Source organism: Poecilia mexicana, unplaced genomic scaffold (genome assembly GCF_051168715.1).
Source record: "Poecilia mexicana isolate PSO_F unplaced genomic scaffold, ASM5116871v1 scaffold_17, whole genome shotgun sequence".
In the NCBI taxonomy this organism is placed as follows: Eukaryota; Metazoa; Chordata; class Actinopteri; order Cyprinodontiformes; family Poeciliidae; genus Poecilia; species Poecilia mexicana.
The window spans coordinates 26,435,208-26,462,804 of record NW_028263386.1 but is presented as its reverse complement, the minus strand read 5'-3'; the positions used below and the strand labels follow the sequence as shown (position 1 = coordinate 26,462,804).

Here is a 27,597-nt window from a genome sequence, read left to right as displayed (position 1 = left end):
GTAAACAAATGCTGTACATATAAAAAATAACTTAAAAGAAATTTGACGTTTTGAAATTGGGTCTCTGTCTCTTTAAGAAATTTCTGCTCCTTTTGACACTCCGTCTTCAGCATGTCATCACAACAATGTTTGTCCATCATGCCTTTTGCAAAAATAAATAAATAAATAAATAAAATAAAATAAAAAATAAGAAAAAAGAAAACTTTTGTCAAAAAATTACTTAGGCTATTATTTTAGGAAGGTGATAATATGTGATCATTTATGGGTCTTCAAATCTTTCACACACACGGTACTGTACAACTGCTGTCAGACACAAACAATTACAAGCTAAAAGTGGAAAATTTAAGGTGCAACACAATGTATCCATCCAGGCTTTTGGTTTTGATTTCACTTAATTTTATTTTAATCATAAGGAGCCAAAACATCTACTGGCTTTTACTAAAATGCAGACTTGGGCATGCCCATTTAATGAACCTGACAAAATAAAGCAACAGTTATCAAAAATCTACTGTTGTTGATAAGTTTTGCTTATTAAATGAATAAATAGATAAGTCACCAATAAGTCTAGTTTCATAAAACGACCACCCAACCCGATAGACACAGCAAGGTTCAGTAGCTAAATAAGCTGTTTGCTGCTGGCAGAGAGGGCAAAACCAAAATATTCAGCTCTGCTGCCCAACCCACAATTCCATTTTTCTGATACATGTGTATTATATTTATTATTATTTATTACAGCAGAGTTATCTAGGACATGTTCCTGGTTTACTGACATCTGCTTTGGTTTGTTCTGGTTGTCCTTGAAATTCTTCCCTACTGGATTTCAACTCTGTGAAGTTTCTGAAACTCAACATACTTGGACTCAAATGTTTAGGCTGTTTGTGCTCATTATTGAAAATTGCAAATAGTGGATTTTGAACTTTCTCTGAATGCTGCCGTAAGCTAAAAAAATAAAAAAAATTCCTCCAGCTATAGGCCACTCAGAAGACCTCATCTTGCTTCGACTTTCATTTTTTAAGACATAGAGTTATAGATTAGTTCAGAGCTGTGTTCCTTCTCCTCCAAATGTAAATATTTTTAAGAACTGATTAATTGACTTTTATAGTCCAGCAGCTTTTAAGAAGAATATAATTCATTGTGTTATCAGTATTGGAGGAAAACCTTGAAGAAGCTTTGGAAAAAATTGATCAAGCCATATTTACAATCCTCTTCTTGCAAATAAATATATCATTTTTTTGTCAAATGTGATATACTTCTGAAAATGGGATCAACACAGTTAGATTATGGCAGACTCAGAAATCTAAATTAAAAATCACTGGTCCTCTCACTTGCCTGTCGCAGCAATAAATGTTAAGAATTCATAAGTGCCAAAATTTTCTTTTGGAGTAAACGGCAAATGGGAACACAACAAAAACAGGAATGCGCAGCTGAAAAGGCGTACAAGAGGCTCCCAGATGAAGCAGATTTATTGAGTGAAACAAAAGCGCATCTATCCATCTTTTATGTCTGGATCAGGATTCAGGATTGCAGAGGGCTGGAGCCAATCCCAGCTTGGATTTTAGCAAAGAAATAAAGAAAAGAAAAAAACGTTGAAAGTAGGCTAATGGCACAAAACAATTCCCAGTGCTAGGACCCACGTTGCGTCTTTTTATAGACGCAACGTGTTTTCATGCTGAGCAAGCGGAGATGAAAGTTAAAGGGGAGATAAACCGAATGAGAAAAACAACAAACTCACTGATCAGATCCTGTCACTCACTGACAGGATCTGATCCAAAGAGCTTCTGTTTCTACAACTGGACATGAGAAATAGTGGGAAGTTAAAAAAATTATATTAGATATTGATGGTTGGGGTAAACACAAATCCCGGCCCCTAATATGTAGATTAATTTCACAAAATGATGTTTACAAATGTTCATTTTTATAAATTATGATGATTTTCTGTTTACAACTAATGAAAAGACAATATTTAAGATTTCAATATTACATCAAACTAATAAAATATATTATTATGCAAAAATGAAGGCTTAGTTAAAAGCAGCTTTAACATTTGCTTAAAAGTTATATTCAAAAGATAATGCACATCAGTGAACATATTCTAATTTATTGATTTTAGGTACGGCTCAAATCCTGAAGTCAATCTTTTCACCTGTTATTTTAGACTCCCATACATGAGTCCTTTCTTAGCAGCTGTTTTTAATGTCATAAATGGCAGCTAAAAGTCTTCTCAGAAGTTTATTTTGTATTTTGATATTTTTTGAGTGAAGAGGCATGAAAAGGCCATTCAGTCCTACAGCAGGACTAGAATGAACCAGCTCTCCTTTCAAATATAAATTTACAGCACCACCTTGTGGTCATTTCCTACCTTACTTCCTCTCCTACTGACGTGCATGCAACACAGTTACTCCTAGAGGCACAATCGAACTCCGAAACAAAAATGTATTAAACACAACCTACACAAAATTGATAAACTGTTTAATCGCACCTCTCGTCGTGGCAACATGGAGCAGCTCTGTTACGATGATTCTGATTTGTTCCTTCTGAAGACCTTTAGTTCATCTTTATTTGATCGAGGTCCAGCACTTTTGGACGAATATTCCTGGACCTGGAGCTAACCTCCAGCTGTTAGCATGTCATGACAATCATGAGACTTTCTTCAGTCAGAGGCTTATTCAAATTCAATGCAAGACTGACTGCTCCTGGAAATCCATCCTACCCTCAGCATTACTATTCATAACAACTGGTAAAAATTCATATTTAGCTTCAATTTGGGATAAATAAAGCTTTTTTAAAACTGAATTATTCTAAATAAAATTTTAATTGATTACAATAATTGGAAAGGCTTTTTTTGTTTTACGGTGCTGTTTTCTGTTATTTTCTTTCAGAACTGTGCAGTTCTGTAGGGAAAACTACATAAAATCCTTTTTTTATGTCATCCACTCTGAAATCCAAGTCTTTTTAGAATCTGTGAAGGTGATAAAAATCGTGAAGTTTTCATCTTTGAAGAGTTTACCTACTGCAAGTAATATATTTACTGTTCACAGTCTTTGCACAGATTCCTACTTCTAAAAAAATCTCTGAAAGATAAAGCAGGTAAATCACACATTACTGCTGCACTCTGACTTTATTATTCATCAGTGGTACAGAAAATGGAAAAACAAACATTTAAGCTTCAGCACATCAAGAGCACTCAAAAAAAGACTATTTCAACACATTTTCTTATATAAATAGTTCTTTTTTTTTCTTACAGCTGATTCAGGATAAAAAGCTTCTAGTTCCAGTTTGTGATTTTATTTAATTCTTCCCTGGTTCCTTTGTCATTCTGAGAATTCACAAATCCCAAATTCTGCTTCTGTTCATTCACATTTGTGTCTTCCTTTTTGTGTGGATGGAATTCCAAAGTCCTAGAGAAAAATGGGAAAACGAAGACTTTTACGTGCAAATGTGAGATTTTTCTGATTTTCTCAAAGTTACAAAGTCGACTATTTTTACCTGTTTTTTTCTCCACAGCAGGTCGATGTAGTTCTCTTTATCCTCTAAAGACTTGGTTAACGAGTCGACTTCTCTCTGTTTTTCCAGGAGTTCTCTGAGGAGACGATGATTCTTTTGCTCCAGGGTTTCACAAAATGCCTGGAGACAAACAGTGTTTGAACTGAATCAAAAAGTCAGTATTCAACCCGTCTGAATGAAACTAAACTCACCCTGCTTTCCTCCGTACTGTAAAATGGACTCGATGGGTCATCCGCAGAGAGAAAGTATGTCACGGGTTCACTGAGAAACCAGAGATCTCTTTAGTAGTTGAACAAAGACGACTCAGGGTGCCGTCTGCAGGAAGGGATCGTACCTTGTGCTGATATGTTTGTGCAACATCAGATTCTCTAGAAAAGTCTGCAGTCCCAAACGTCTCTTCTCCAGAAAACTTCCATCATAGTTGTCTTTGAATCGTCGTTTAGGAGGCAGCGCTTGATGGAAACCGGGGAACAGCTCTCTAAGCTGCAACAATGACACAGATAAAAGGAAAAGATATATATTTGGTTACCATGGCGTTAGATTACAGAGAGTCAACATAACTTTTTAACAATGATTTCATTTATAAAGCAGCCTAAATGAGCTAAATTTGTGAAAAGGTAGTTGTAGTTCTTCTTACATCATGAATTAACAGTTATTAAGTTAAAAACAATTCTGAGTATAATTGTAGGCACAACTATGCAGGATTACTGTCACACCTGTGAAATCAAGAAATGACTTAAACAGAACCAGTCCATCAACACGAAGTAGGCTAAAAGGTTTCAGAAGGCAGAACATGGCTGAAGAAATTCAAGATTTAAAGGGGCAGTACTATGTTTTTCCCCCCAGTCACGTAGTATCGTTTTATAGCACAATCAAGTTACTCTGAGTTGTTGTAAAAACGTATATATAAAACATATACAACATTTGTAATTGGACTTCTGAACATCTTGAAATTGGGTCCCTGTCTCTTTAATAAAACTCATGCTCTTTCTGAAACTCCGTCTTCAGGAAGTCATCACAACATGGCTCCTCTGTTAGGCCCTTATCAACACTGCACTGAGAAGTCGCTCCTATAAAGAACCCAGCAGATGCGTAATTCCACCGAGTGTTTGCTAATTGATGCTGGCTAGTCTGAAGGAGCTGATTGGGGGAGTCGCAGAGGAGGGCTGCTCTGTGAGGCCAGAGCTCTGAGGCTTGGAAACTGCAGCTCTGAAGAGGAGCTTCGTCCTCCATGGCGGAGCTGGGTCCACCCAGGAGTTTTACACAACTAAATGGTTGCCATGGAGATTAAAGGATTTCTCAAACAAAGAAAACAACACTCTGGTATGTTTTTGGTGAGGGAATAACTTAATTACATGACATAAAGTTTTTAAAAAAGTGGATTTTATATAATGCTGCCCCATCTATAAAAAAACAAAATTATTGAGATTTTGAGTCAGGAAAGGGTTGCAAGTTGTTTGTTTCTATGGCTTTGAAACTCAAAGAAAACACTCTAATGTGTTATTAAAGCCCAGAATAGCATCTAAATAAGTGCAGGTTTTAATGTTTATGATTTGATAATAAGATAGAGACTGGACAAAAGTGGCATCCATGAGTGTCAAGCAAAACACAGGAAAAAAATTAAAAAAACAAAAAACCCAATTAGTATCAAAATTTCACAAATTTTGGATATTCTCTATAAATCAAATCATCCCTTAAAAGCTGAATTTTGTATTTACTCAGGCTGTGTTTGTCTAAACTTAATGTAAACAGAAGAAATCGGTGAGGGAATGTTTTTCACAGCACTGTACCTGCTCTTAACCGATTTCTAACCTGTAGAGAAACTAAACCTCCTCCTTCGTGTTGCTCCTGGCTTCACGCTCTGTCAGGTCATGACCTTCATACAAGGTCAACCTTGATGGAATTGTGCGGTCGGTGTGTGCAAATAACTCCCACCTGATCGCTGAGCATGCAGAAGTCTGCATATCTTCTGAAGATCAGCCAGCTGCCTCCTTCAGGCCTCTTTATAAGAATCTTATAAACCTACAAAACAGATGAGGCTTTATGGAGTTATTGTTGAGTGATCAATATAAAGATAAAGTATCCTGGACATACATCTTTTACATACATCACATGTACCCATTGTGACGTATTCTGAGTCTTCTCAGACAAACAGCTGTGGAAAGAGCCACTTCATATAATCACCGCCTTCTAAATAACATTACCTGGTGATCATAAAAGGTTTGTTGTTTATTGCTTTATTTTTAGCCACAAAAAAAAGAAAAACATGTATATGATGCTCCAGAGTAGGTAAAAAAGAAACAAAGAAAATACACATGCATCCACTTATTCACAAATATATACAGTAACATAAGAACAAGACATTGTCTGGGTCAAGTTCTTGTTTTATGTAATAAAACCTTATTTAGAATGCAGTTAGCTTGAAAAGGAGAAGACAGACTTATTTACTCCCACTCCCTTTAAAAATAATCTAAAAATCTACAATACATAATGAAATAATATGAAATTATTGTTAATTCTACACATGTAGTGTGCACGGTTATTACTTTTTAGCATTCTTTGGAACTGCTGTGACTATCAACTTCTGTTTTTTGGTTTTTATTTGTGTGTTTTGGGCTTTTCTGTGATGTTTCTCTTTTTAGTAATGTCTGTAGTTTTTATCCTAATGCTTGTGGTGTGAACACCAGAAATAATAGTTTCTACTATGGTACGGACAAATGGGGGATACTTAAAAAAGCTGACTAAAACTAAACAATGAATTCATTTTTAAAAATATGATCAGTTTTCTCTTAATCTAAATATGATGTCACCCCCCATCTGCCATCACAAATACTAAAATAAAAAAAAATGACAAAGCTGGCATCTGAATCATTTTCAAAACTTTTGGCTGGGAATGTTCCTGTAAACCTGTTGATCATGCAACTAAACTTTGCAATAAACCCTCAAAAGAATTACCATAAAGACAAAAATCCGAAAATGAAAAGAGCAAACGAGTGTCATTACAGATTTCTTGATTTTCACTCATGATACGGTAGGGCTGGACGATACGGCTGACAAACGTATCAGCATATCAGCATTTCATATATTGATAATTATAGATTAGTTGTTTTTTTTATATCTGAAATACTGGCACCACATTTCCTCTTTTATCCACAGTTTTCACTCCATGTTGTTTTTTGTTTGTTTGTTTGTTTTTAGCAGTTATGAGTCACAGTGATAAACCTGAAACTGTTGCTGTGACTCATTTGGCTGTTGCTAGGTAACCAAAGAAAGAGTGATTTTGGTTGATGCCACCAATCTTACCTAACTGTCCGTAAGAAGTTGAGCAGTTAAACCCTTTCCTCTGCCTACGTCCCCCAGAATGCCATGGGGTTCTGAATGGGAATTCAGTGAATATTCTATATATTGAATTTCATCCTCGTCCTAGAATAATGGCCTCGATCTTTTTTTTTTTTTTAACAAAAGTGATTCTTTTTCTGCCTTAATCATCTTTTGAGGAAAAAATGACGCCCTTATTTTAGGATGAACACAATATTGAATATTATATCAGACGTATTACCTATTGTTACTCATCATGTATCTACTGTGATATTTACTGTTTTGATTTATTGTCTTTCTCTGGGACCGGACTTCCTACCGTGAACTTTTCCCTCTCCTTCAGAATCTCATAGCCCAGCAGAGTTGCACTGATGGGTTTCTCCTCTTTCTCGGTGTTCCCTGGCCTGTCACTCTGCTCTCCTCTGGGTCTGCTGCAGGCCTCATCTACGGTGAGCAGAGACGACCCTCTGTTCAAACTGGAGTTGTTCACTATGAACCAGTTGACAGATAAATGGACTGGAACAAACGGGTCAGCCATCCGACAGGTTTTTTTTTTTAAGTGAACACCTGCTTACACACACGAAACAAGTTCATTCATAGCCACAATGAGAAATAAATACAAGGACATCATTCTGACGGATTACTTACTTCAACTCAGAGTCACTTTAATCCCAGTTTCATTCCTCATCCGAACTGTGGGATAGTCTTGCTGACTCATGAAAAACAACGGGCCACTTTATGTGGCTGGATGTTGAGTAAGCAGTAGTTATAGTGCAGCAAGGAATTTATTGACCTTATGGGTTACACAAGTTTACGATTACAGAGGGTCAATGCACATACAGTCATGTGCTACTGTGTACCAGACAGGAGGGACTTCCTGTTTCTATTAAATGCCAATTCAAATCAATTAACTGGATGCTTCAGAGAAACTTCTCAGCCATGTCATTTTTACAAAGGAAAGGCTACAACTAGCTTTGATATTTTAAATGGATTAAATCCTGGATTGTTAGGTTGTTAAATAATGGATATATTTTTTTATATTTAAATCATTTCTAGGACACAAAGGAGTATTAGCTAAGAAAAAATATTATGATAATAAAGTCATAATATTCAGAGAAATATGTAGTGTCACAAGAGTGTTACAAATTGTAATTGTACTAGAATAAAATTGAAATAAAACAAGAATAAAAGTTAGAATATTGCCAGGATAAATTTCCAATGTTAGGAGAATTAAGTTATCATTTTATGACAACATCACGAAAAATAATAATCAAAAAAATTATAATGAAGAATGTTGAGCATCTTATGAATTTGTATTCACAAGATGCTCAATTTGTAGGTAATATTTTGTGTATTACCTTTACACAAAAGGAAATACTTCAGCTTTTAACCACATCAGTATCAAATGATGATACTGATGAGTTGCTGGACTTTTAAACAGTTTTACAAAGACTGTGTCTATTTCGAAGAACCATTTTCATCACCATCAAGCTTTGTCTGTCAGAATTAGGATATTGTTTGAAAATTGCATGATGGCCCCAATTTTTTTTTTTTTTATTATACCAAGAATCCAAATTGTCTTCCTCCATCTTCGTCATACTTCATCAAGCTTTAATGTTTTCCTCTGTTTACAATCTCCAAAATATCCAAAAGAAGACCATATCTCAAACCATAGACTTTGTTGATATGGCATTGCATTTCTAATCCTATTATGGCTGATGCCATATGGTACTGGTGGAAAAACTCTCCCGATCTGTTTTTTTTTTTTTTTTTTTTTTTAATGTTTGCTTATTTAATATCATTATTTTTTATTTATTGAAGAGAGATGTTTAAAAATAATTTATTTGTTTATTAATTTATTTTTTTTGTCTTATACTAATCTCAAAATTAGTATAAGATCTGAAAAACCAAGGAAACGGTGACATTTTCTCTGAACTCACGGTAAACAAGCAGTCACATGGCTGAATGCAAGTTCAGTTTGACACCTTTGAGGAAAACCCCGATTTCGGGAAATTCCCACACATCTGAAAACCCCCCCGATAATCAGCTTGTGCAAATGGAGGAATATCTTACTTCAAGTGAAATTGAAACAATAAAATGAACTGAGCAACTTACACAAATATTGTAATATTGTCTTTATTAAAAGAACGCACACACGTCCTATTAGAAATTATGGGCTTACACATACTCATAACGTTTGCTTCCATCCAATAACATGAACTACGTGTCCACGTGTTTTATTTTAACTGTTGAGATATCTTTAATCCTACATACATGAACATATCACACAGACCCGGAAGTGAGTCGTCATTGGCAGCACAGAAAGTGGCTCTCTTAAATAATCGCGCAGCTCCCGCAGCGGCGTCTTTCTTGCCGTCCTGCGTTAACTCCCCCCTCCGCTGAGTCGCCAGGGCGGCACTACATCAATAAATCGAGAATTGAACGTGTACGTGCTCAGTTATGATGTTCTCTTAATCGGTAAAAAAAAAAAAAAAATCGCTGAACAGCGTCGCTGGCTCCTCTCTTTCAGCCTCTAGTTAGCTTAGCTCGCTAACATTCGCGACGTTTCGGCAGGCGAGTAAATGGGATAGCTGTTCCTCGTTGCGTTTTACCGCAAGAGGCAGTTCTACTGTCTGTCCGAGGCTGAGCCTGTCCAGTTTGCATATACCTCCCTGTTAGAGAGCGTTATGGAGCCGCACGGGGCCGCGGGCTGCGTCAACATCGGGACCTTAACGAGCACTCTGCCGGTGATCCCCTACCAGAAGCTGACGGACCTGTACTACCTGAGCAGAGGGGGCTTCGGCACCGTCTTCAAGGCACAGCACTCCGACTGGAGAACAACCGTGGCCATCAAGTGCCTGAAGCTCGACTCGGTCGGAGAAAGGTACCCGTGTCAATGTTGTTTTCAGTGCAGTAAGTTTGTTTGGAGATGACGTCCTAACTGAAGTTAAATTGGAGGCCAAATTCGGTTTCCGCTGGACTTTCACATTGTAAAAATGATGTTAGCAAAGTTCTTAGTTTGCTACAAATTATATCAAAACTCATTCAGGTGGTGGACAAAATAAGAAGAACCAAAAAGTAAAGCGTCCCCACTTCATGATCCTGCCACCACTATACTGCATGGTGTTTCAGGTTTGCATTGAATAGAGAATCACAAAACTATTAAAAATCTGAATTCCTTCCATATTTTCACTTTTATCAGACTACTAAAGAAAATATGGCGAAATTATTTAATGTTTTGCCACCATCCCGCCAGTGGTTGTTGCTTTCAGGGGTTTTCCACCAGACTGTCACTTTAAAGTTGGGCAAGCCAGACATGCAGATGGCCATGCTTTAGCTTTTGGGATCATATGGGCATGTTTACTAATGTCAGCATGGCGCCAATTAGACTCGTGCACGTGGGAAACTTTTCTGGATAAGCTGCAGTTTCTATTTGACATGATCTGCCTAAATCAGCCACTTAAAGAACTGCTGTGCAACAACCTGGGGCATGTGCTTCCTTTTCAGCATCACTATGGTCCTAACACATTCAGAGGAAGCTGTGCCAAAACAAAGCAAACAAAATGCATAATCATAGTGTTGATGATTACATAAAACTTGAGTGCTCATCATTTAATCATTTTTTTATTATTATTTGTTATTTGTATTATTATAAATGCTCCTAAATCAAGTGATATTAAATGTTTTAAGGCTGGGTTTTGATAATGTTTGTGAAAAATAATAAAGAACCAGCTAATAATTTAAAATAGTGATATTGTAACAATGCAGGGTTAGCAGTTTTATTCATGGAATAATTGCTGTGAGTTTCTGCAACAGAATGTCCTTAGCGTTTTTCCTGGAAGGGCAGAGGGGCAAAGGTCACCTCCATCTTTCGCTGTGTTTCAGAGAGAGGAAGTGCTTACTGAAGGAGGCCGAGGTGCTCCACAAAGCCAGGTTTAACCACATCATCCAGATTTTTGGCATCTGCAACGAGCCCGAGTTCTTCTGCATAGTGACAGAGTTCATGAGCAACGGCTCTCTGGACCAGCTGCTGCACGAGGTAACCGCCCGGTGAAGGAGGGATTCGTTAGCAGAACCTGGTGGGTTAGAATCGGCTGAGTTGGAGCAGCGATGCGTTTCAGCCACGCACGACATCGGCCCTTCACTGTTGTACCCTAAGACATTTAGAACTGCTAGAGTCATAATAGTATAAACAATACTCAAGTATTTCAAAATTATGAAATTATAGTATTTTTCTCGGGCAGCGAGGACAACATGGAGCATCTGGTAAAGAGACGTATTAAAATTAGCATCATCAGTTGGTATCAGTTTATACCCAGCTTATATATATTGGACTATATATTAACAGGCTTGTCACAATAACACATTTTTCTGGAGGATAAATTGTCCCAGAAGTTGTTGCAATAAACAGTAATTTTGTTTATCGCAACAAAATTATTGTTGCAATAAATAAGCAATTACATAATAATGCAGGAACACATTCTCAAAAAGATCAATAAACTTTAAATCACTATGAGCATTTAACACTGGAACTCACAGAGGTTTTAAATATCCAAAATAAACAACAACAAAAAAATAAACAACAGAAACAACAAATGAAATTAATTATGAGGTCTCTGTAAGCAAAATATTCAATCAATCAATCAAATTTTATTTGTATAGCACATTTCAGCAGCAAGGCATTTCAAAGTGCTTTACATAATTAAAATAAAATAAAAATAAAAACAGCAGCAAATAGTCCTTCAAAAAAATGTCTAGTTCAGACCAAAACGCTAAACTGAAGAGTTTTATCATCCAGTTTTTTAGTAGAAAAAGAGAAAATCAATAAATCAAGCAAGTAGAAATTATTGAGCTTGTTTTGACTTATTATGTGATTAACTGATTTACTGCGACAGGCCTACCCGTTAATGTTCTGTAATTAGCATGAGCATTATCCCTATTCTTTAGTGAACATGGCACCAGAACGGTTTCCAGCCGATCTTCTCATTTTCTGAACTGTTCTGCTTCTCCTATCACTATGGCAACCTGCCATATGAAAGAACCACATGTCCCGCACTGTAGAAGTTCAGCTAATCTAGTTAGCTTAACAGTTCCTATTTTTTGTAACTGTGTTGGTCATACTCTTTGTTCTCCTGCTCCAACTGATAAACCTCTTTATCATCTGTCATTAACTCAGCCTTTATTTATTTATTTTTGCCTTGGCTTGCCAGTAAGTGAAACTGAAAATAAAAGTGAAATACTGAAGCCTCCAGTCTTTGGTGAAACTATGAAACGGTCCAGAGATCAGGAGTTGAACTGAGTCTGGGGGAATTCCCACATGAGCTATTCCACATTAGATTCTCTCTCACTTTGTGTTTGGGCTCTTGCATCACATTTCATCAGCTAAAGTGAATCCTTTCCACCCACAGAAGGAGCTGTACCCGGTCCTGGCCTGGCCTCTGCGCCTGAGGACTCTGTACGAGATCGCCCTGGGGGTCAACTTCCTCCACAACATGACCCCGCCTTTGTTGCATCACGACCTGAAGACACAGAACATTCTGCTGGATGGAGAATTTCATGTGAAGGTTTGCTGCAGTGACGTGTCACAGAGGGTCGCTGGTAGAAGTGTGGTGCAGCAGGTTAGCTCTGAAACGCCCTGCGCTCTTTGCTCTTCCTCTCTCCAGATCGCAGACTTTGGTCTGTCCAAGTGGCGGCAGCTGTCTGTGAGTAAAGGCTCCGGGTCCAAGCCAACCGAGATGGAGGGCACCGTGATCTACATGCCCCCCGAGGAGTACGATCCATCCAAGACCCGGCGGGCTGACGTGAAGCACGACATGTACAGGTGAGGCTTCAGAGCTGGAGCTACGGTCACCTCAGTCGGGTTGATGATTCTGTCTTAGCCTGGATAGAAATTTATAGTGTTTTGGAAAACTATTCACACACTTTGATCTTTGCATTTCGTCACATTACAACTTCTGACTTATGTGTAGTTTTTACAGGCATGTTGTTATTTATACCCAGTAATTAGTGCCGAATGCCAAATCAAAGGGAAAAATAATGCAGAAAAACCATTGAAGAACAACTCAAACACACTCACAGTCTTCTTTTTTCTTGCTCTTCTCAATCAGGTCAGGTTTTTATACTAATCTGATTTAGAGAAATCTGATCTTTGGACTAAATTGATGCTATTTTTGTGACATTTTCAGTTCATTTCCATTAATATTTCTCATCCAAAAAAGGCTTCAGGAGAAAAAAAAAAGTTTTCTAACAGAGTGTATTAATTAAATGTTACAAACTTGGATTTCTGTGAATTGAATTGCAAACACTGATAAGGATAAGTACATGTGAATTGAACATCACGTCTTCATTGTGTAAAATTCTCCGTCTCTTTTCTGTCCTGATGGAATCTCCTCCGGCTCATCACTCATTGATCCCAGATTCTCCAGATGTGAGAACAAGTCCTGCATTTTGATGCTCATGTTGCTCCACAGTTCAGAAAGTTGATCTGATGGAGCAAAACCAATGTGATTTTTGGATTCAGCTCATCAAAATTGCCCTAAAACAGTTGAAAAAGCCAGACAATATTTTGACTGTTGACCAGTGTAATAATCTAATACTTTGTTTTGATCTGACACACAAGAACAATTTACAATACAAGGTGATTGTGACACAAACAGCAACAGATAAAGATCTACCAACTCTTTAGGGGTGCGGTAGATATCAGAACGACAGTCTCTGTCAGCACATGAGGGCAGCGCAGATTTTTGCCATAGTTATGGAAGGTGGATCCCCTGCCTGTCAGAGTGAAACGCTGAGTGGAGCTGATCTGTCATGTGAAGTCAAGAACACAGAAGTGACGAGGGAGGATTTGGTAATTCTATCAGCCACAGAGTTTATGAGGGAGGAAATAATTGCTATGAAAACGAACAAAGTTCACTTTCCTCTGTGGGGGGTTTCCTGCTGCTTTTGAGCAAGAGAATTTGATTGCTGCAACAAAGCGGGTCATTGAGTCGTCATGCTTCCCTAAACTTGCTCCAAAGTGGAGAACAGAAAACCATCTGAGAGCAGAGATGTGACTCCTGGTTTCCCTAACCGGTTTCTCTCTGTGACCTTTCCCCCTCAGCTATGCTATCATCATGTGGGAGGTCCTGTCCAGGCAGATTCCATACGAAGGTAGGTCATTATTCGGCGTGCCATCATGGCAACCGCATGTGTGACTCCCCCGGCGGTGAGCTGAACGTGTGGCTGTGTCTCTGCGCTCAGAGGTGACCAACCCCATGCAGATCATGTTCGGCGTGCTGCGTGGGAAGCGACCCGACACCAGCCAGGACAGCCTGGCCGCCGACATCCCCAGCAGAGACACGCTCATCAGCCTGATGACCAGCGGCTGGACCTCCAACCCCGACGAACGGCCCTCCTTCCTCAGTAAGCCAACGCGACGAGAGTCACATCCGCTCATCTCACTGAGTAGCAGGAGTCATGTGACAGTTTGTCATGACTAAGCATAAACTAAGTCCGAGCTTCCTGTTACATGCCGTCACACCTAGTCTGAATAAGAACTTTTGGTGACGCTTTATTTGACAGGGTGTGCAAAAGACTGACATGACACTGTCATAAACATGACAGCATCTGTCATGAACATGAAGGAGTCTTTATGAATGTCTGTGACTGATGTCATGAAGTGTCATTCGGTAAATAATGACACTTTTAATGCAAAATTGCTTTAAGAATTCCATTAAAAGTCCATTAAAAGTGCCAACTTTGCATTATTTTGTAAATAATGACACTTTAATGCAAAGTTGGCACTTTTAATGGACTTTCAGTGTTATGCACACCCCGTCAAATAAAGTGTTACAAAGTTTTTTGTTGTTGTTTATGGATTTTGAAAGCAATGACATATGACCAAGGTTTATAGTGGGAAATTTTGCTGGACGATAAATTGTCCCAGAAGTTATTGCGATAAGCGATAATATTGTTTTGAGAGCTTTTTCAAGTAATATAATCCTATCAGAATAATACTGCAATAAACCTTAATTTCTAACGCCAACACTGGAACATGTAGACATCTCTAAATATCTGATCTAAATAAAGGAAAACGCACTCCACGGCGCCGACTGATGCGTCCGTTTCATTTTCAGCGTGTTTGATTGAGCTGGAGCCGATGGTGAGACGATTCGACGAAATCGACTTCCTGGAGGCTGTGCTGCAGATCAAGAAGTCAAAGGTCAATCTCTTCTTTAACGTGTTCATGGGGTTTTTAAATGGCGCAGGGACAGATCCGGTGGTTTGTACTGAGACTGCAGTGGAAGTTCATGCAGGAAGTACCTGTGATGTTTGTCATGTTACCAGTGACGGGACTTTGAAATGCTTTCATGTTATCACTTTATTTACATCTATTGGAAAGACAGAGTGCAAATGCAAAAATCATTTTTAGTTTACATATGATGAAATTTACAGAAATACAATTTAACAGAAGAAAGACTTCTATGTATTTTTTTAATAAAATGAGATGTTAAGAGAATAGGTTTAATTATTCAACAAAATACTTCAGATCAGAGACAGTGGCGTTTCAGTCTGTTTTTGCTTGATGCATGAAGTGCATGAAGTTAAAAAAGTGAAACTAAAACAAAAGTTTCATTTGATTACCTTTGAAAACAAGTAATAGGTAAAATAACTGGATTACTTTCTTGGGGAACTAATTACTGTTTCCAAGTTGGGCTCACCGAACAATTTATTTCAGTAATCAACTATTCAATCAATTATGTGGATAAAAAATGAACACATTCTGTAGGTTTTTTTCATTTAACCTCTTAAGTTTATTTTAGACGATATTAAAAATACATAAAAATGCAAGTAAACAAATAATTCAGTCCCTTTTTTAAGTAAGAAAGTAAACATTTTAATTTTAACAACATTCTTTTAGTGACCATCTGATTATTTGTAACACAGGAGCATCTGCAACTAACATCAACATGTAACATTTTCAGGCCTGAACATCAATAGAGTGGAGAATTGATCTGGTGACCATTTATGTAATTAACCCATTAATAACTGGACAGCAAAAGGTGATTCATAGGAGTTTTTTTATTTTTCTTACAGAACTTGAACCAGGTGGAGCTAAAACCTGCTTGAGGAGTTTTGGTTTGAACATATTTACAGACAAACGATGTTTTTTCATTCTAAATACAAAATGTGTATTTTTTGTACAGTTTTGGCTTCATTCCAGCTCTGACTGTGATGTTCTTAGAGTCTGAATACTCCAGTTAGCCACTAATCACTAAGTCAGCTGATGATTATTCCAATAATCAGTTGATCACATCTCGGGGGTGTGACGAATAAACCTGCACTTTATCACAAACATGCAGTTCCATTTCAACAAATACTGATAACAATACAAAGAACAACAGAAATATAAAGCAGACAAACATAAGAAGCAAAGAACGACGTCATGAATTCAATCAGCTATCTGAAACTGGATGGAAAGAAGAAACAGAAACTTATTTAATTATTCAATCCTTTAAGTTAAAATCCATATAAAATATATTTATAAATTTGGTTGTAATGTGATGAACTGTTAAAGGGAACAAATACTTCAGACACTTTCAGTAATGAAAACTTTCTGTAACGCTGTTCATAGTAAATGGCACACACATTATTAGTCAGAGGGATGAAGCCATCATCTCACCAGCTGATGCTGATTCCTGACTCAGGTGAACAGAGAGACGCTGAATATTGCAAACTGTGTAATCTGGGACAGTTTGATCTGTTACGTGACGCCCAGCAGAGGCTGAGAGACGAGAAATCCCCCCTCAACACATCCTTCTCCTTTTCTAGTTTCTGTGTGCGTGTGTGTGAACACACCAGTCAGTGGGCCAGGTCTGGTTGGACAGCTGAAGGAGGAAGCGGAGGTCGCTGCACTCTTAAAAATAGAAATGGGTTGATGTGTGGCGGTTTGAAAGGTGTTAATCTAAAACCTTTTTTTATTTTTTTAGATCTGGGGTTAAAACAAGGAGCTTTGTTTAGGTGACAAGAAACTCGTCTGCTTTCTAATTTCGGCTTCCTCCTTCGTCTACACGGTTCTTCCTTTGCTCTGGTGGATTCAGTGACTGAGGTCTGCAGTGTGTGACGTTGCTGTGTGCTTCCTGTTCCCTCACAGCTGAGTCGGAGTTCAGCCTGCTGCTCAGCTCAGCCTCCGATGTGTAAGAAGAGCAATGAGGCCGTGTCTCTGAACGACCTGAAGGAGCCCGTCACCCCGTGGCCTTTGGTTAGTATCCACCTGCCCTCCACCCGCATGGAACACAGGAAACACAGGAAGGCTGTGATGTAATCTTAAAAAAAGAAACAACATTTACATGTTGGACCAGATTTTTCATTCCATATGAGAACCTTTTCTATTGTAAACTCTTCTCACCCTTTGACCTTAAGACCATAACTGACGTTAAAATGTTCACTAAGGATTGGCTAAAGAGAAACCAGAACTTTGCTCATTTTGAAATATTTTAATTGCTTTAAATTGTTTGGAAGGCTTTGTTTATGTCTATGTTTTTGAACATGTTGTATTTACTATTATTCTTCACTTTTTATTTAACAGCTAAATGTCCTCCTAAGGACAAGTGTTTTCTCTAAATAGTCAGTGTTTATAGGAAAATCTTTTTTTTCTGTCCTTACATAATAAACAGCAAACCAGATGGATGAATAATCCCTGTGAATGGCAGAAAGCCTGTATCCAGGTTCGTCCCACTCTAACAGACAGAAGCAGTGCTGCTGTAATCCAGTCAGACATTAGTTGCTTCATTTGCAGCTCAGACTGTTTGAGTCGAAGCTTATCTGGTTTGTCTTGTTTAATGCGGCGTAAAAATCCATGTTGTTGCCGTGAGCTGTGTGTGCAGGTCACACTGCGGTCAGGACAGTTTAGACAGCCGACTTCTTCTTCTTATTATTATTATTATTCTTATCAACTCAAAGCTGCTGGTATCGTCTCTGGTGAATGTAGCCGCAGCAGCTCAGACCAGAATCACTTCAGAGCAGATTCCTGCTGAGGCTCACACCAACGAGTCAATGTGTTGTAATGTTTTAATCCATCTCTGCTTCTTTGGTGTAACTTGTTACATTATTGAATTTCATCTTGATGCCTCTTCCTTCACTCAAGAAATTAAAATTCCACTCAAACTTTAAAGCAGCAGTATATTTTCCATATTTGTTGAAACTGCCACCATGGTACAACCCCTGGCAAAAAGTATGGAATCACCAGTGTTGGATGAGCAGTCATTCAGACATTTCATGCTGTAAAACAAACTCGGATCAAAAACATGACACAATATTAAGGTCGTTCCAAAGTGCAACTTGTTGGCTTTCAGGAACACTCAAAGAAATGAAGAGAAAACATTGTGGAAGTCAGTGAATGATACTTTTATTGACCAAACACAGGGAAATAAATATGGAATCACTCAATTCTGAGGAAAAAAGTATGGAATCATGAAAAACACATAAACAAAAGACCATTCAAAATACATCACTAGTATTTAGTTGCACCATCTTTGGCTTTTATAACAGCTTTTAGTCTCTGAGGCATGGACTTGATGAGGGACAAACAGTATTTGGTGCCTACTCTCTTTGATAGCAGTTGCCAGATCAGCTTTGCAGGTTGGAGCCTTCTTGTGGAACATTTTTTTCAATCTCCACCACAGGTTTTCTATTGGGTTGAGATCTGGACTATTTGCAGGCCATGACATCGACTGAATGTGTCTTTCTTCAAGGAATGCCTTCACTGTTTTTGCCCTATGGCACGATGCATTGTCATCTTGGAAAATTATTTCATCATCTCCAAACATCTGTTCAATTGAAGGGATGAGAAAACTGTCCAAAATGTCAATGTAAACTTGTGCATTGATAGAAGAATTAACCACAGTCATCTCCCCAGTGCCTTTGCCTGACATGCAGCCCCATATCATCAAGGACTGTGGAAATTTGGTTGTTTTCTTCAGGCAGGCCTCTTCATAAATCTCACTGGAACGGCACCAAACAAAAGTTCCAGCATCATCACCTTGTCCAATGCAGATTCTTGACTCATCACTGAAGACAACTTTCATCCAGTCATCCACAGTCCATGATTGCCTCTCCTTAGCCCATCGGAATCTTGTTCTTTTATGGTTAGGTGTCAATGCTGGTTTTCATTTAGCTTTCCTGTATTGAAATCCCACCTCCTTTAGGCGATTTCTTACGGTTCGGTCACATACATTGACTCCAGCTTCCTCCCATTTATGCTTCATCTGTTTAGTTGTACTTTTTTGGTTTTCAAGACAAATGACCTTTAGTTGTTTGTCTTGACGCTTTAATGTCTTTCTTGGTCTACCAGTACGCTTGGCTTTAACAACCATTCCATGCTCTTTGTGTTTGGACCATATCTTGGATACAGCTGACTGTGAACAGCCCACATCTTTAGCAACCATGCGTGAAGGGTTACCTTCTTCAAGAAGTTTCACAATCCTCTCTTTTGTTTCAAGGGACATTTCTCTTGTTGGAGTCATGGTTCTCGCCACTCCACTTCGTCCAGCAGCCCTCCAAGGTGTCATGACTGCAGGTGTTTTGAACTGCACACTAACGGGCACATCTAATCTGGGGCAGGTGTCCATTTAGGGAAAGGAAATAGACTGGGTGTGTCCTTTTTTCTACCTCCAATTTGAGTGATTCCATACTTTTTTCCTCAGAATTGAGTGATTCCATATTTATTTCCCTGTGTTTGGTCAATAAAAGTATCATTCACTGACTTCCACAATGTTTTCTCTTCATTTCTTTGAGTGTTCCTGAAAGCCAACAAGTTGCACTTTGGAACGACCTTAATATTGTGTCATGTTTTTGATCCGAGTTTGTTTTACAGCATGAAATGTCTGAATGACTGCTCATCCAACACTGGTGATTCCATACTTTTTGCCAGGGGTTGTATGAAACAGATAATCTGTGAAAACATCCAGTTCCTCTTCCTTGTCCCAGTGCTGACTAGAAAGAACCAAACAGAGCAAAGAGGCGGGTCTTGGTGCTGTCAATCACTCTCCGTCACGCTGTAGCTAGCACAGCCTGTTATACACGCTAGGGCTAACTAGCATAGTGACCGATGACGGCGGATAAGCTGTTTTCCCTGTAACGTTGTTTCTCCACTACAGCACATTTAGCAGTGGGTACATGAGGTGATTGACAGTGCTAAGACCCTCCTAAAATGACCCTTGATTTATGGTGGATTAAAACCCTTTTCTTTCTGCTGCTCTGTCTTATACTCCCCCCAGGACGAAAACATCTCTCTACCCGGCAATCTCATCAGCACCAGTCCTGCTTCCTCTAAACGTAACAACCACACGTTAACAGAAAGCTTTGGCTCAGGTCTTTATGTGATTAGACCCAACACAAAGTTATAACATTATGCATTTTCTGATAAGGAGAGCATGGATTTCTCCATCTGAAAAGCTACAGATTATTCATTTGTTAGGAGGATGGCGCAGTCAAAGTCCAGACATGAGTCTGAACCTGAACCGGTGCTCACATATTCCCTCCGTGCAACATGACCACAAAGAATGGGCAGAAATAGCAGTCTGACACTGGTAGAAACGCACCTGAATATAAACGCATGCCACACTTTTCAGATATTTATCTTTACAAATGATAAACCGTGTATCATTTTCCATCCGTTTTACAATTACCCACTTCTTTGTGTCGGTCTATCACATGAACACCTTTCTGTCTGAGCTGATTGTGGACATACGGGTTCAGGTTCTGGGTGAGTTCTGACTCTTGTTCTGCTCTCACTGATGCAGCGAGCCTTCCCTCCTCCTTCATTGCTCCTAACCTGGACCATCCGCAGTCTCTGAAAGATCCCTGTGAGAGCAGCATTCCCAACGGCTTCCAGAGCGCCAAACCCATGAACGACTTGAACATTCCCGTCAGGCCCGCCATGCCCACCATGGAGGCTGACGCAGCCATGCAGAACCTCAGCATAAACGGTATCAGCAGTCTGTGTGTGTGTGTGTGTGTGTGTGTGTGTGTGTGGGGGGGGGGGGGTGTATGTGTGCGTGCGCGCGCGCGCGTGAGAAAGCTCTGAGGCATGTCCAGACGGTCTTCCATTTGTAGTTTATTTCAGTCATTGCCAGGTTTTGCTTTCTGTTTACATGCTCAGAGTTAGGGATGCACTGATTGACGTTTTCTGGATGATCTTTAAAAAGCCTGACCTGCCACTTCAGATTTTTTTTGTCTTTTTTTTTTCTGAAAAGTTGTTAAATATAGCGACAAAGTTGCGAAGCAACAGAGTGATACAGGATGTCTGCATGTTTTTAGAAAGTCTTAGTCTTTAATCCTTTTATTTAAAACATAGGCCTTAAAATGTCTTATATTTATCAAGAAAAATCAAATCAAAGTTGCCGTGAAATATGAAAATAACAGGTTGTACCTGTCACAGTAACAAATTTTGCTGGGTGATAAATTGTCCCAGAAGTTATCGCAATAACTGATAATATTGTTGTCCACATAATAACGCGAGCACATATTCTCAAAGATCAGTAAACTTTAAATTCTAATGAATATTTAACACTGGAGCTGGAAGACATTTTAAATATCCAAAATAAATAAACAAAACAAACGACAAATAAAATGAATTATGAAGTCTCAGGAAACAAAATATTCTTCAACAAAAGGTTTAGTTGAGACCAAATCAGCAGACTGAAGACTTTATCATCCAGTTTTTGGTACAAAGAGAGAAACGAAAAATCATGCAAATGGAAATGACTGAGCTCATTTTAATTTATCATTATCATTTATGTACTTAATCTTGCATATATATTCTGTGTATTTTTTTTCTTGCGGAATGAGTGAAAATTTGATGACATAATCGATATTATTTTCATAAAACAATTAATCAAATTGATTCATTTAACCCAACTTTTGTTTTTGAAGATTGAATTTGAGACAAAACATACAATTCTCTTTTCTGTCGTTGTATAGGTCTTAAATTTTGTTCATAATTGTCTTAAAAAGTCTTAAATTAGAGTTGGTAGCCAACCAGGTCAGGTGGTCAGATTTTCAGACCTTTGCGGGCGTAGATGAGATTTGTTTCCCCTGTAAGTATCGGCCGATGTCCCAGACGGGATCAAATCCTGACCGGTTTATCGGTGCAACACTAGTCGGAATAGCAGCAGGGCAAAAATGGGTCAAATAACCGTTTAGTTCACCTGATTTCACCATATAATCTGTCCCCCTCCTTCTGTGTGGCAGCAGAGCACTCTCCCCCCCTGCACCAGTCCCCTCCCTCCCGGGGCCCCGTCGCCCACTGGATCGCCACGCGGCGCGAGGACATCGTCCTCCAGATGACGGAGGCCTGTCTGAACCAGAGCCTGGACGCGCTGCTCGCCCGCTCCATGCTGATGCGCGAGGATTATGAACTGGTGGTCAACCAGCCCACACGCACCGCCAAGGTCCGCCAGCTGCTCGACAACTGCCACAAGCACGACGAGGACTTCTGCCGGATTGTCGTGCGCAAGCTGGTGGAGAACAACCAGGGAGGGCTGAAGCCGTACCCGCCTGAGATCGGCTCGCCCGTCTCGGCCGCCGTGCCCGGCGTGCCGCCCTTCTCCACGTCCTACAGCAACTACAGGAACTTTTAGCAGCAGCAGCAGCAGCAGCAGCAGCAGGCGAGGGGGAAAGCAAACGGAAACTCTTCAGGTTGACGACACGACACTACAGTTCACACTCCGTGGCTCCGGTCTCAACATACTCACCTCACTTCCTGACCTGGGAAGGTCAGAAGGGAAGAGCTGGCTGAGCAGGATCGGTTACCGGTACCAACCCAACGAGATGTTTTCATGAAACCAAAAGGGTGTAAGACTGCATCAGTGATTTCATTCAAAATAGCTTTGAATTAGAGAGGATTCAGCTGGATTTAAAGGTAGAGACGCACCGATCCACTTTTTTCACTTCTGGTACCAACATCTGAGGTTTAGTATTTGCCAATTTGATGCAGAAAAACAGCTGAATTGACTTAAAACGGAAAAATTACACTGAATTACAGCTTAACTCAGTATGCAGATGCAGAGTTAATTTGATAATTCTGCATCAGTACAGCTCACTTAAATACACAAATTGCTTCACAAGCTTTGGTCAAACGTAAAAATAACTTTCATTTGTTTAGTCAATTAGGAGTAAAACAGTCAGTGCAAAATAAACAATAAAGGAACTGAAACTGACAAAAATAGGTTGATTGCCTTAGTCAAACAACAAAGCTTCCTTCAAATGGTTCAGAAAGTGAAATCAGAAAATCTAAAAATAATGTAAAACATTAATAAAGCATGATGTCACTCAGAACACAAATAAATAGAATTAGACTGAATAGATCTGTCTCTATAGATCAGACATCGTAAATCGTGTATCCTTGTCACAGATACACAATTTAGAAATTTCTTCAATATTGGGATGAATATATTGGATCGGTGCGTCTGTAATTCTAGGGTTTAATTAACAGCAGTACCAAATGCCATTTAGGTCTAACTGATGTGTGTTCAGAGTGTGTACAGACCTCCTTGATGGTTCTTATTTAATTAGATCGAAGTAGCAGTCGTATCTGACGGTAGTATTTATTTCTCTGGGTTGTTCTTTGAGGCTTCAGTCCAGTTAGTGTTCGTCCCTTAGTCTCTCTCTGTGTGGGTTCAGTCTGGAATACAAAGGCTAACCATGTAGACATGTTATAAGTTCAGATTCATCTTCAGTCATATTAAGAGGAGGTGTGTGTGTGTAAGTGTGAGATGGATGTAAAAAGTGGGCCAAGATGATCAGCCATTACCACAGATCTATTTTACTGGATTGGACACTGCCTATTAACCGCTATAGCTAGAAGCTAAAGCTGTTTTACAGAAATTTAACCAACTTTGGTGAACTTTTAGCTAAAGTTGGTTGCAGCGCACGATGGCAAAGGGAAAATGACGTCTAAAAACCGCTGGTGTCATACTTTTTTCACACATACCTGTTGCCGTGGCAACCAGCCAACAACAGCTCCCCTAGCCGACAGAGCAGAGATTACTTTCAAGTTAATGAGAATCTACACACTAACAGAACGTGCAAACATTAAACTCACCCAAAAAACAGGACATTCAGTGAGTTATAGTTTTATGTTTTCAGGCTTTATGTTTAGTTTGCGATTATTAATAACTGATCATGAGAAGTGGCTCATTTAAACTCCTGCTCTACTAATGATCTGTCAGACACTGGGTGTGTGGGTCGCCTTACTTTGACATTACCTGAACTGAAACACCGAATTCCACAGCACATCTACATGTTAAGGTTTTCAAAGTCAAGCTAGCATGACTGACCTACCTCCCACTTTATAAAAAAAAAAAAGTTTTTTGATTAAAACTTGTTACTGACCTGCTAACTAGATCTTGTTATCTGGTTGTCATTGTATTGACAATTAATAGCAAAACATTGTGGGGTTTTTTCAGATTCTTTGATTGATTTAGTCATTTTCCCGACTCAGTGCTTAGCAACGGCACTTGTGTGTCGCACAGTAGACACTTGACGTCCAGTCCAGTAATATGATCAACGGTCTTTTTTTTTTTTTTTTTTTTGCCTCACCTCACTCAGTATTCCTATAATTTTGTAGCTTTGCACCTTTCTGAATTCCTCCAGAATTAATTTTCTTCTAAAAACTCCTGTATTGAGAACATTAATTATTCCAAAAGGCACATGTGAAGGAAGTCGTCCTCATTCTCCAGGTAGCAAAAGCTAACCAAACTTCACTGTACAGGAAGTCCGACTAATACTGAACGTTTACTCTACTGCAGCAGCTCCAAACAGCAGCAGTCTTTGTAAATACAACAGATTTCCCTCTATTGGAAAGTGATTAGTAGCAATCAGGAGGAAGTTGATACTGTTCAGCAGTATCAACTTCCTCTTTACATGGAAAGCCTCAGTGCTTCTGCTAAAATATGGAATTCCTTTACATAGACTCTTTATTTTTATATCAGGGTAAAATATCAGTAAAATATTATTTTTTAGACAAATTTGCGAATATAAGTAAAGCTTTTACACAGCAACAAAATATCTTATTATAGTAGAAAAGTCCAGCCTTTAATTTGAGCACACGATGGGAAATAAACATCACTATCCACGACTTTGAAGATACATGGATGATATAAGTTACAGCATTTAATTTCTCTTTGGGATAAACAATGTTTTTTTATTATTATTATTATTTATTTGAATTGGATATTAAAAAAAACTTGGATCACAATTTAGAAGATCTTAGAGGCCTAAAAGTGACACATTGATGTTAAAGGGATTGTTAGAGGAACCAGTAAAGTAACTTTGTTGGAAATTATTTTCTTAAAATTAAGAAATTAAAGATTGGATTTAAAAAAATATCAGATTGAATTTATATTATGTAATTTATTTGAAAGTCTATTCTTAAACAAATATTCCTGCTGCTGCAGCTTATTTTAAATGCACAAAGGGAGGAGCAATACTGGATCTTTTCCCATGATTTATTACGACTATGATGATGTCACCAAATTTTTTTTTTCTATTAATCTGTTGCTTAAGTCTAGAACTGTCACTGACCACTTCATCATATTGTATCAGTTGCTCATCTATTAAACCATGAACAATATTCATATGTTCCTTTACTGAAACAATTTAACCTGCAAAAGTAATAACCCCAATCATGCCATCAGGTTTCTATCAGTTTCTCATTATCATATAATGACTCATTCAGTCACACTGTGTGTGTTGGAAAGAGAAATCGCTGTAAAACATGACTACTTGGTTGACATTTAATGCTGATATTGTAAGAATCTTTTATAATTAGTGTGGTTAGTGTTTGCTACTGTAAGCAGCAGTCTGCGTGTATTTCCTGGAGAATTCACTGTAATCTGTTCACTTCCTGTTTTATCCTTGTTTGACAGTAGCAAATAACACACGAGCTCCAAACGATGTTTCATTTTTAATCAGCTCACTGAAGAAAACAAAAGAAAAACGGTAAACTTCGAGTCTTCCTATAGCTTCCCCACTGAAGAGTGTTGTCGTCACGGCAACCTGGTAGCGCTCATGTGGGGAACATGATCAGTTGTTTCCCAGCAACTGGTCAGCGGTTCGCCCTGGTAGAGCTGAATTTGTTTTAACTAGACCAGATTTCCCACTGCTAAATATAATTTTTCAGTCCATTTAAAAAAAAAAAAAACTTTATAGCTTAATGGTATGAAGTTAAACAATAATTTGCACTTTTCGAACATGATGTGATGTTTGGCCATTTTTACATTAATCAAGGGCCTTACTGTCGTGATTGTGGCCTTCGTTTTCTCCAATAGGTGCTTCAATTCCAGTTACTGCTGGGAGAATTTTCAGCTTTCTTCCACACTTGCTGTCATGGCGGAATAAATATCGTCTGGGAAAAAATACACATAATGTCTTCTTACTTTGATGCCAAGACTTGGTTATTACCCAGACTTAATCTCAGTACATTAAAAAAAAGATTATAAGGTGGCCCATACTTAAAAAGCAGTGTCACCCCCGAATCATTATTACAATGCCAAGATTAGGACCAGGAGAGGTCCATATGCTTCCATACGGTGGACATGTGTTGCCTTGTCTTTGAAAACTGTGCCTCATATTCTGCTTGTGGTCTCGACTCTAATAAAAGTGAACAACGTGGAAAAGCTCTTCACACACATATCAAGCAAAGTCGAGGAATAAAATGTGACAAAAATTTGATAAGTCGTATATGATGTTCTATATTTTATACTGTATGTGATAACTGCATTATTTTAAGTATTTGTGAAGTGTGTATTTTTGTGAAAAGGGAGCAGGGTTGTCTTTTTGCAGAGCTGACCTGAACTAGTTCATGTCCGTGGTCGTCGGTCAGGAAATGTTTAGGTTGACGTGTAGCTGCAATTACAACTAAGACATTTTTCAAATGCAATATCATTTACTGAATTCAAATAAATATTCTGTTTTTATCTCTGCCTGCTGTTTTGCTTGATTTATTTATTTTTTTTCTATTTTTTTCATCTAAAAGTTGCAGGGTGTTAGCTGTTGAGTTTGGAGACTGCTGATGTTAAGAGGAGGATTGAATCTTGGGGAACCTCTGCAGTTTATTTTGAAAATAAACTTGCTGAATGGAAACACTCCAATTTTGATTAAAAAAAGTTTGGACGTTCTTTTGGTCATATCAACATTGGTTTATTTTGTAAAACTGCAATAGAGACACTTTTTCTGCATCATACAAGTCACATCATCCAAAAACCAGATGTTGAAGAAGACGACAGCTGGAGTTGGAGGATGATGGTGTGGCGTGTTTTTTAATGACTTATTGTATAGACAAACTTAATCATGTGATTTTAGTCGTGCTTCTTATTTAACAGAAACAGCAATTGTGAAGTTATGTTTTTTTGACATTAAAAAAATACCAAACTATTGACAAAGTTTTGTGCACCTTTGTAATGGAAACACAGCTACAATCAACAGTGTCAAATCCTGTGCTGAGGTCCAACAGAACCAGCACCGCGGTTATTCCACAGTCTGCATCTCAGTACAGAGGTGACCATGGAAAAACTGGACTGAAAGCAGCCGGTCGTTAACTGTCCAAACTGTTTTTCCAATCATTTTGCTGCTGAATGGAAAGTTGGAGATCGGACTCCAGTTCTACACTAGTGACTTATCAAGAACATAAAGATCTCTTCACATTGCTCTTACCTGGCCTTTAGCATGTTACATTTGTGTTCAGGCCTGTGTCTAAAGCCATCCTTTATCATAGCACCTCTCTTACCAACA

General features: G+C 38.6%; 2 protein-coding genes across 2 annotated transcripts; one reads left to right on the top strand and one right to left on the bottom strand.

Moving 5' to 3' along the window:
- Positions 1-3,195: 3,195 nt before the first annotated feature.
- LOC106920594 (sorting nexin-16-like) lies at positions 3,196-7,694 on the bottom strand. The gene is made up of 6 exons (XM_088014819.1): positions 7,142-7,694; positions 5,440-5,526; positions 3,839-3,987; positions 3,696-3,765; positions 3,473-3,624; positions 3,196-3,395 (listed from the first exon to the last, which is right to left on the bottom strand). Exons 1-6 carry the CDS (start codon positions 7,358-7,360, stop codon positions 3,266-3,268), a joined length of 807 nt encoding a protein of 268 aa, XP_087870945.1. The 5' UTR covers positions 7,361-7,694; the 3' UTR covers positions 3,196-3,265.
- Positions 7,695-8,061: 367 nt separating this feature from the next.
- On the top strand, positions 8,062-26,789 carry ripk2 (receptor-interacting serine-threonine kinase 2). The gene is made up of 12 exons (XM_088014429.1): positions 8,062-9,706; positions 10,708-10,861; positions 12,231-12,386; positions 12,486-12,643; positions 13,925-13,974; positions 14,065-14,226; positions 14,940-15,025; positions 16,958-17,065; positions 18,229-18,232; positions 20,044-20,139; positions 20,607-20,792; positions 22,057-26,789. Exons 1-12 carry the CDS (start codon positions 9,510-9,512, stop codon positions 22,443-22,445), a joined length of 1,746 nt encoding a protein of 581 aa, XP_087870555.1. The 5' UTR covers positions 8,062-9,509; the 3' UTR covers positions 22,446-26,789.
- Positions 26,790-27,597: the final 808 nt, after the last annotated feature.

Coding starts and splice junctions, on each gene's coding strand:
- ripk2 (XM_088014429.1), top strand. CDS start 9,510: ATGGAGCCGCACGGGGCCGCGGGCTGCGTCAACATCGGGACCTTAACG. Junction 10,862..12,230: donor TGGACCAGCTGCTGCACGAG/GTAACCGCCCGG, acceptor TTCCACCCACAG/AAGGAGCTGTACCCGGTCCT. Junction 20,793..22,056: donor GCAGAACCTCAGCATAAACG/GTATCAGCAGTC, acceptor TCTGTGTGGCAG/CAGAGCACTCTCCCCCCCTG.
- LOC106920594 (XM_088014819.1), bottom strand. CDS start 7,360: ATGGCTGACCCGTTTGTTCCAGTCCATTTATCTGTCAACTGGTTCATA. Junction 3,766..3,838: donor CACAAACATATCAGCACAAG/GTACGATCCCTT, acceptor CTGGTTTCTCAG/TGAACCCGTGACATACTTTC. Junction 3,625..3,695: donor ACAGTACGGAGGAAAGCAGG/GTGAGTTTAGTT, acceptor GTTTGTCTCCAG/GCATTTTGTGAAACCCTGGA.